This window comes from Rhamphochromis longiceps, linkage group LG20 (assembly GCF_057381845.1).
Source record: "Rhamphochromis longiceps isolate RC_006_pf linkage group LG20, R_longiceps_female_GT1.1, whole genome shotgun sequence".
NCBI classification, from domain to species: Eukaryota; Metazoa; Chordata; class Actinopteri; order Cichliformes; family Cichlidae; genus Rhamphochromis; species Rhamphochromis longiceps.
Window position 1 is genome coordinate 14548532 of NC_140576.1, and position 9980 is coordinate 14558511.

The following is a 9980-nucleotide window of genomic DNA, read 5'->3' on the forward strand; positions in this document are numbered from 1 at the left end:
CACCTTAGTCAAACTTTTGGCAGACCTGCTTACACATATCTGCCGTGTCATAGGTGTGGGCCGCATATCATATTCACAGGGCTTCCCGAAATTTGTCGAAAATGTAGCTTAATAAGTTTTTAACATATCTTTCTAGCATGTATCTGTCCCAGACAATTGATCATCCATCGGCTTGAATAAGTGCCCGCATGATATATAGTATGCAAAGTAAAAACCTTCAGGTGGATAAGTGAAACAATATAATTATGCCTATAGAGTCACTTCCATATTTGCACTGCATATCAATGTCCTATATTAAAGAGAATTCCAGCTCTGTCATTTTGAGGAGCCTTTTGAGGGCTGAATTATTTTTTTGTTTTGTATTTTTAGATCACTATAAAGACAATAAAGGAAACCTATTTGGTTATATTTGGTTTTTCTGTCATATAATGTGGAATTTAAATATGATCCAGGTTTGAAATATTGAATCCAGTGTGTGTGTGTGTGCGTGTGTGTGTGTGTTTGTGTTTGTGTTTGTGCGGTGTCTGCATTTTTAGCCTTGGAGGTTTCCGTTTGCTAGTCTCTTATCCACAAATACTACTTGTTTGCTTATTTATTAATACTTTTCACTTCAAAATTAAACTGAAGATTAACACTGTGTTGCCCTATAATAACTAAGCAAACCAGTTACATTTGTATAATGTAATGTAAATAATGTTCCATTATTTTACTATTATTTGCTTGACTACATTAGTGTTGTGTTATATCAACCGTATTATTTCAGCAGTTTCAGCTACAGCTAATCATGAGTAAAAAGTTTGGGACATTCAAATGTTACAATAGTAAGAATTCACAGGAACAAGATCTGGAAATGTATGTGAACACAGATTTATTTCAGTTTTGTTGGTACAAATTCCCAATAAACCTGGAAGTTCCAGTCAGCCTGATCCTTTTTAAAACATTTTTATTATTCAGAGTGAAAATAGAAGTAAAGCATGATCACAACACCATTTATTTACTGCAGTGGAGAAATCATTTTTCTCTTAACACAGGAGAAGAAATATGAAAGTGTTTCATGTGGCTGCTTTTGATGATGTCAAACTGCATAACAAAATGACAGATATTAGAAAATTTCCTGTGGTGCCATTTTGTATACAATAGTAGTTGCTTTGTAAGGATTCTCTGTCCTGACACTACAAGGATCCTCTTGTATGCACAACAGCACATCCAACAACTAAAAGACAGCCAGGCTGACTGATCAAAGAAAGACAGGACTGACTCACATCTTTGCTGCTCACAACAATCTCTGTACCTTTCTGCTTGAATTTGGATTTAATGTCTCTAACTCTCTTTGGGTATGTGGTGCCATTACATGGATCGGCTGTCTTTGACTTGTCAAGCGTATATGTTTCTGAGGTTGCTCTGTGCATGCAGGGAACGACAGGGCGGGGTTTATGGAGGTCATGATGAGGAGAAGAAAAATAAGAGAAGAAGAAAAAATGGATTGGAAGATGGCCACTGGTTCTGTTAACGGCGGCTGGAATAGGATGAGCTGACTCTTGTTTTTGAGATGCTAGAGGTGCTGCCACTGCCAAAGCCGCCCACGGAAATACCGCCACCGTAGCCCATGCCGCCGCCGCCGCCCATTCCGCCACCGAAGCCACCGCCGCCTCCGCCGCCCATGCCGCCACCAAAGCCTCCGCCGAAGCCGCCGCCACCGCCTCCGCCGCCACCACTTCTTCCACCACCTGGTGAGGAGAAGAACACATTTGTCAGGAGAAAGGCTTTAAATTTAGTTTTTTAGGTAAAACTTTGGAACTCTGATACAAAACAAACAACAACAACAAAAAAGCCCAAAATGCTGTATATGTTAATACATACCGAAGCTGGTGCTTGTGGACTGCACATGGATGGTTGCGTTTCCACCACCAGAGGCAATCCTACAAAGAAGAACAAAATGTAACAATTTGATGAGCTGGTAATGTCATTGTCACCATGAAAACTTCGTTTAGCTTCTCCTGTGTTTTAGAGGATTATTTATTTATTTATTTCTTACCTTGATTCCTCTCCTTCCAGCAGTTTCCTGTAGGTGGCGATCTCAATGTCCAGAGCCAGCTTGACGTTCATGAGCTCTTGGTACTCGCGGACTTGGCGGGCCATGTCCTGCTTGGCTCTCTGCAGGGCCTCTTCCAGGTCCTTGATGCGGGCCTTGGCGTCCTTCACAGCCAGCTCGCCACGCTCCTCTGCCTCAGCAATCTGGGCCTCCAGGTTGGCACGCTGGGAGGTTGGAAAATTTGCAGAAGCTTTAAATGTGATATTTCTCATTCACAATGCTATCTATGTGTTTAGCATTTATGTTTAACACATATGTAAGAAATAATCTCATCAGCTATGCAGAAACATGCATTACCTGTCCCTTGACTGCCTCAATCTCATTCTGAAGGCGGCTAATCATGCGGTTGAGCTCAGCAATCTCACTCTTTGTGTTACGAAGGTCATCCCCTGCCTGGTTTGCATTGGCCTGCATCTCCTGGAACTGAAGGAATCAGATTGAGAACAAGTGTTATTCCAGATTCCACAGACCAATCCACTTTTATTTGACTTGGCAGACTCTCTCTACCTACCTTGGACTGGTACCATTTCTCAGCTTCCGCTCGGCTGTTGTTGGCGATGTCCTCGTACTGTGCCTTGACTTCAGCCACAATGGAGTCCATATCCAGGCTGCGGCTGTTGTCCATCTCCACAATGACAGAAGTGTCCTTGATCTGTCCCTGAAGCTCAGCAAGCTCCTGTGAACAAGACACAAGTTCTTTAAAAAAAAAATTGAACTGAAAGATTAAAAAAAAAAATAGTACAAAATAAACACATCTGTGTGTGCCACAGTGCCATTCAATGTTTGTTTGTTTTTTCTTACAGCTTCATAGATAGCTCTGAGGAAGTTAATTTCATCCTGAAGAGCGTCAACCTTGGCCTCCAACTCAATTTTGTTCATGTAGGCTCCATCTACATCCTGTAAAGGAGGATAAAGTAGACTGCATTAGTCACGGCGCTTGCAGAAATGATAATTCATGCATCATCTATCATCATTATGACAACTTTTTAATGGCACATCCATTCTCACCTTCTTAAGGAGCACAAATTCGTTTTCGACTCCAGCACGCTTGTTGATTTCATCTTCATATCTGTCGCAAAAAATGCAAGAAAAATGAGCTGAACACGATCAGGCATCATCTACTGGAAGTCAGCTGCTGTGTTCATTGTGACTCGTGGGAACTCACTTGTTCTTGAAGTCCTCCACCAGTCCCTGCATGTTTTTCAGCTCAGACTCCAGCTTCATCTTCTCATTGCCCAGCCCGTCCAGCTGTCTGCGCAGGTTGGCAATGTAAGCTTCAAACATGGCATCGATGTTGGAGCGGGTGGTGGTCTGCTCCTGCAGCAGGCTCCACTTGGTCTCCAGCATTTTGTTTTGCTGCTCCAGGAAGCGGACCTAAATGGTGATATAATTTGACAAATTTAGATCTGCAGTCATAGAATAGCAATACTTGCCTTGAGGTCCTAGACCGGCTTGTTTTTCTCTGGAGATCCATCAGTCCATGGATCACGTGTAACTTTCCCACATTAAAAACTCTTGCAGGCAAAAAAATGCCAACGACCATATTAAAATTCCTCACAGTGCACGACTGTTCTAGACACACTGCACTGTGGAGCTTGTTTGTGAGACTTAGAAGATCAACCATTGTTTGATTAAACAGTAGAGCCCAAAGGTCCATTTCTGGGTGTGTCTTTAAGGTGCCACACCCTCCTCCAACCACTTGACATCAGCGCTCCCTCGCCTCCAGGATGCATACTTTCACTGATTGAACGTGCCTGCCTCAACCCTCACCAATTAATGTGTCACACCTAAAGATATTAACTGTTATGTCAAATGTACAATGCGCATTATACTTTAGTTTAATATATTATACTAAACAAAAATGTTCTTTAAACATCTAAGCCATTTTTTCCTGCTATTAATGATTGTTTTTGTGATGCTTTATTGCAGTAATATACCGTTTTATTTGAAATTTGAAATAAGGAGTCTTCAAAGGATGGGATCAGGTTACCTGTTTGAAGACAGATAAGGTGTGGCACGTAGCGCGCAGAAAGAGCTAGCTCAGCATTTTCTCATACAGGGTGTGGTTAGCGACTTTGCCATTACTGCCTGAGAGAAACGGTCCCTCATCAATGCATCGTCTTTAATTAAACATGAAACTGCATGTGGGAGAATTTAAAGTAAAAGCCTGTCACTTCTTGCTGCCATGGGAACAAGTGATAACCAGATCCCTCGCTCCTCTCACCTGATAATGCAGCAGTAACTGGATATGACCGCTCTACTGTTTCCATGCTTTCACTCTACACAGAGACAGCTTGCAGGCTGTGCTCATAATGCAATTTTAAGGAGCATCATGTTGCTTAGTTTGAGGGGTGAATTTTAAGCAAATCACCCAGCAGTTCTCAACATTCATCAGCATTCAGTTAGCATTTCCAGGTTTAGTTAAGCTGTTGCATAATATTTAATGAGCTCAAGGGCCCTTTCAACAAGAGCCTGCCTTTGCATCTTTTTCTAATATATTAGAAACCAGCTTCAGGATTTTCATTCTGCTGACATGTTGTGAGACTAAAATAAAAGCTAGACAAAACCTTTTTCAATATCAGATAGGAAACGTGCCACTCACCTTCTCAATGAAGTGTACAAAGCTTTCAGTGCAACTAGAGTAGCTCCTGCTTGAGAAGAATAAAACGGCCTGAAACTTTTTTATGAAACTCTTACCTTGTCAATGAAGGAAGCAAAGCGGTTGTTGAGAGTCTTGATTTGCTCTTTCTCCTGGGTGCGGACAGTCTGGATGTTGGGGTCGATCTCAAGGTTATAGGGGGCCAGCAAGCTCTGGTTTACTTGGACTTGTGTGATCAGAGGCACTGATCCAAAACCTCCTGGACCACCACCACCGAAACCGCCTGCACCGAAACCGCCGCCGCCGCCACCACCACCACCAAAACCGCCCGCACCAAAACCACCACCACCCAAACTAAGACCACTGCCACCACCAGAGGCAAAAGAATAACTACTGAAACCACCACCACCACCACCACCACCACCACCACCGCTAGCCATGCCTGATCTGAGCATTGAGGTTGATGATGACATTATCATTGGCCCCCCTAGATTGACAGATCTTGAGGAAAAACTTTGTCTTCCTCCTCCTCCTCCTCCCATACGGAAACTACCACCACCACCAGCTTGTCCACCTCCACTATAGCTGCTCCGCACAACTTTTGTGGACATTCTGGTCGACGACATGGCTGGTTTCTTCTTAAGAGGAAGGATTCAAAGAGAAAAGCAAAGAGAGAGAGGTTTGGGAGCGTAGTGGAGCCCACTAAGAGGAAGGTCAAGTCCCTCTAAGTGTCTTGTCTCTGTCTACGATGGATTTTTATCTGTCTCCAGCTGAGGAGGAGGTCCCGGTAAGCTCAGCCTCCTCTGCGCCTCCCCTCAACCCTCCTCCTATTACCTGGATCCTGAAAGGTGTGCTTGCAGGCAGTGTAGATTGGCTCAGCCTGTCAGACAGGTAATAGCGCCACCCCTGTAAAGCGATCTGGGCTTGACACACCCAGATGCTTGTAGAGAAACAGCATCAGAGCCCGAGCTGGGAGGGCAGGAAAGGCATTTGGCAAAGACTCTTTTTGTTGATTAGCTAGGGGTGTTCTGTGTACAGGGTGGGGACCTGCATACTCACTGTGCCACCTTTCTTTTCTCTACTGTTTACCTTCTGGCAAGATTTTTTCTCTGTATCCTCTGTGTGAGCACTTCTTTGTATTTTACTGGGATTGTGGACATGAAATTAAGATAAAACTATCTATAGGATTAAGTTGGGTAAAATTGCCCTTTAACTACGCTGAAAATGTTTCAGCAAGCAATTTAACCAGTTTTTGCTTGTCAAAATGCAATGCACATTCTTCCAGGTATGTTTTTAGATACACAGGAAAACCTTAAATTTAAATAATCTTTAAAGTGAGTTTTAAGATCTGTGAGAGAGCACCAAAGTGTGACTTCACAAGTAAAAAAATGTACATAAAATAAAAACAAAAAACAAAAAAACAAAGTCACATTAAGATAATTAGTTGGGTAGTCGGCTGAAGGATAATCCAAGATAAAGTGGAGACCTTGAGACGAGTAAACTGGTTTTACAGGAGATTCCCTGCAGACAGTACAGTACTTACCCACTGCACAAAATCCCACAGATACACATAGAGAAAAGCTGAATCGGAGAATAAATGGTGGTCATTTCAATGAAACATGGTTTCCACATTATGCACAGCGAGCATATGAAGGAATCCACCCCGTGCTGCTTATGTGCTCAGGCCTGCAGCTTGCGGGTGCTTGAGGCTACTGTGCACAATGCTTTCAATACACAATACACTCACCCAGGTTTACTGAGTAAATGTATTGCATCGGTTTAGATATTTCAATCTTAAGAAAAAGGTCCATTGCAAGTCTTTTTTTAACTTAATGTCAGCTTGGAAGAACAAGAAGCCAAAAGTAGAGTCGATTTCTTGCTCCGACAGAGCTGGAACTGTTGGTACCTGTTTAAAACCATCTTAACAACTCCAGTATAGCTGTTGGCTTCCCAGCCTCTGTACTGTAGTAGCTTCTAAACAAGCTCCAGGGCATAACTGAGTCACACCCCAAATTAAAATACCAGTGGTTCACTCTCACTTCCAACACTGTCTAGTGGAAGAACTATGCTCCTATGCCACTTACTGCACATTCACAAATTTGCGTTAGTCAGGAGGGAAACATGCCAAAAAATATGTTTGTGCCTACAAAATGTTTGCTGCAAACACTATTTGTATGTGCAATCCATGGACTTCATTATGCATCAAGAATTCCCACCATCGCCAACCACCACCACCATGAAGAATGAGCCAGTTTGTCCTGGCAGGCTGCATATGCTCAGGCAGACCTGAAAAAGGAAGTTATAACTATGTTTTTATTTCAAGCATTATTTTGCAGCTGCAAAGCTGATCATACTTTGCTAGAAGTATTCAACTTTAGGTTCTGTTAGCACATAAAAAGTGCTGTGATTCAATCTTACCTGGGTGTGTCACATGATGTAATGCTCCAACAGAGCACAATTCTACAAAGTGAAGTCTAAATAGTTTGAAACCGTAAGGACCCATCATTTATCTTATATGTAGACAAATGTGTGTATCTGAGCAGTGCCAATGCCGTTAGTTTCATGATCACAGTTCCAAAAAACAGCATCGCCTTGCTGAAATATGTGAGGCCTTCTCTGAAAAAGATGTTTCTGGTTGGGGCCATATGTCGCTCTAAAAGCAGTAAATTCGTTTTAGCATTGATAAAGCCTTACTAGATCTGCAAGATGACAAGGCCATAAACACTAGGACTGACAAGAACTCACAGCTGCACCCTCGACCATGGAGAATGAACTTATGTTCAAACCCAGAACCCTTTCTGTGAGGCAACGCTGATAATCGCTGTATCAGTGTACAGGAATATGCAAGATAAATACAGAATGAAACTTATCAAACTTATAAAGTTATATCAAACGTTTTTCCATTTTAACTTCACTACCTGAGCAGTAAATTTATATTTTGCATTTGCCAAACAAACCGTTTTAGACTTCAGAGCGCCACACGATGACGACAACTCAAATATAATAGTATTTGTCATTTTTGCTTGTCTAGAATCAAGGCGTAATTAGTTGCCTGAGGCCCATGAGGTCAGACACGTTAACCCAAAATTTGAAATCTGTAGTATTTTAGGTTTTGCTGTTGGTTTCCCCATGTTGGTCAGATTGTGGGGACTTGAAACTTTCTTCAAGCCATCCTTCATGTTTCTGCCTCTTTCCCAGAGCTATTTCACAGTAGTAGCAGGCTAAGCCAGTTATTCCATAGGAGATTTTAAAAACTCCCCAGCGGGTTATGAGTCTTCCCTAGTTCAACGTGCCTGGAAAACCTACACTCTGCAAGACTGTATTTCATCTCAGATGATGTGACGGGTGGCTTTTCAAGCTTTCTAGTCAGAACACGTAGTGGAATGTTCACAAGCTCATTTACTCTGTGAGAACCAAGCTTGAGATGGGAGTTTACTCTACTGAAACTTGGCAAGAGGGACCGCTGGGGAAGAAAGCGTAAGGCAAGGCAAGGCAAGGCAAGTTTATTTGTATAGCACAATTCAACAACAAGGTGATTCAAAGTGCTTTACAGAGACATTAGAAACGTAATTAAGTTTCAGGTGTCAATTAGGACAGCTTTTGTATTATACAATATTGAAACTTGACAATTTACACCTAACTGTATCTCGGATCTGATTTTCCGGCAACCTTCACCACTGAACTTTAGTAAAAAGGCCATGTTGTTACGTTTTCCAAAAACACAAACAGTTTTTCAGTTATTTAGACTTCCTTACACCTTAGTGATCAAATCAGGTGAGTCAGGCATCTTACGGTCTGGTTAAAATGATAGTTTGAAGATGTCACCTAGAAAGAGTCGGTGTGGGGTCAAATCAAAAACTAAACTTTACTAAAATTGTCAGAAGTTCATGAACTGACATAATGGAGCTAAATCAAATAGTCAAGCTGCATTTTGAACCTGAACTTATACAAAAACATAATGACAAGTGTCCCAGTCTATTCCTCTGCTTAATATATGACAAGTACGGTATGTTACTTTAGTGCTCTCTCACAATAATACTGACATCCATAAAGTGTTTGACAAACAGTGGACAAATGCCAAATTTATATTTGCCTGCATAGGTCTGCAATATGTTAGTAAAAGCAGATAATATTACAGGAAAAGCAACTTCATATGCAACAGGATTTCTGCATTATTATTCCTACTATTATAGATTATTTATTTTTAAATGTAGTGAATGTCATCTGTTCCAGGCTTTAAATGAGACTTAGGGCTGCACTAAGTAGAGGAGAATTTTGCACTTCAAATTTTTTAGAACATGGAGTAAAAAGAACAAAAAAACCCAACTTGATAGATACAAAAACTTTAAATGAAGTAAAACTTAATTTAAAGTTTTTGTATCTATCACAAAACAGCATTTTCCTAAGATTATACAAGAACTTTTTAGAATGAACATTTGGATTTGGAGTTTTTGCATTATCTTGCTGGCACAGAGATAAAAAAAAAAAAAGCAGAGGACTTCTAACTTTTTTCTTGTTATCGGCCTTAGAGCAAGGGGAATACATATGTCACAGTGCCTGGCACTAGTTAACTTTAAGATTTTTGCCCTGCTAATCTGTCCATGAAAGATTAATTACTGAGACATTGCTTGTTCAGGAATGAAGAAAGACCCTGAAAACTAGAGTTGGATCTATGAAATGCAATGTTATAACCCAGCATACAGTCTATACACCTCATGCAGCTGATGCACATTACTGGATTTGATCAGGTGTATAAGCACAAAACTCTCTGGCAATCACTTTGTTTTTCTATCATGCATTTTCAATGCATGCATTTAAAAAAGGCAGCATGTCTCTGTTTTAAGTCAGTTTTGTTCACATTAGTCAGTCAAAAGAACAAAAATGCCATTCACTTCTTAAAGTAATGGACTAAAGGTGAAAGTACACGACACAGCTGCTGGAGTGAGACAAATGATAAAAGTGCAAAGAGAAAACAGCATTTTGGACAAAAAGAAGTCTTACTCAGGTCTTAGTGTAAGTTTCTGTGACTGAGGTGTGGTTCTGACTAAATCTGCACAGATTTACTACTCCTTAATCTTCTTTCACATACACATGCTTGTTCTACAAAAGCCACTACAAGGGAGTGTTAGTGGAGTGAGTCCATCAAGCCAGAGGGGAATTCTACCAGATTCTATAATGGAAAGATTAAGCTAGCTGCCACACCTTAAAATGAATTAGGAAGATGCGGTATGAGGACAAATGCAGGGAGGGTAATGTTCTGTCTCTGAAGGACACATGGCCTCTTTCAGT

General features: G+C 41.2%; 1 protein-coding gene across 1 annotated transcript; it reads right to left on the reverse strand.

The window, feature by feature from the left end:
- Positions 1-845: 845 nt before the first annotated feature.
- krt5 (keratin 5) lies at positions 846-5436 on the reverse strand. Its single transcript, XM_085394528.1, has 9 exons — positions 4790-5436; positions 3258-3466; positions 3101-3161; positions 2894-2989; positions 2604-2768; positions 2390-2515; positions 2036-2256; positions 1861-1919; positions 846-1727 (listed from the first exon to the last, which is right to left on the reverse strand). The coding sequence occupies exons 1-9, from the start codon at positions 5315-5317 to the stop codon at positions 1507-1509; spliced, it is 1686 nt and encodes a 561-aa protein (XP_085250654.1). The 5' UTR covers positions 5318-5436; the 3' UTR covers positions 846-1506.
- Between the last annotated feature and the right edge of the window lie 4544 nt (positions 5437-9980).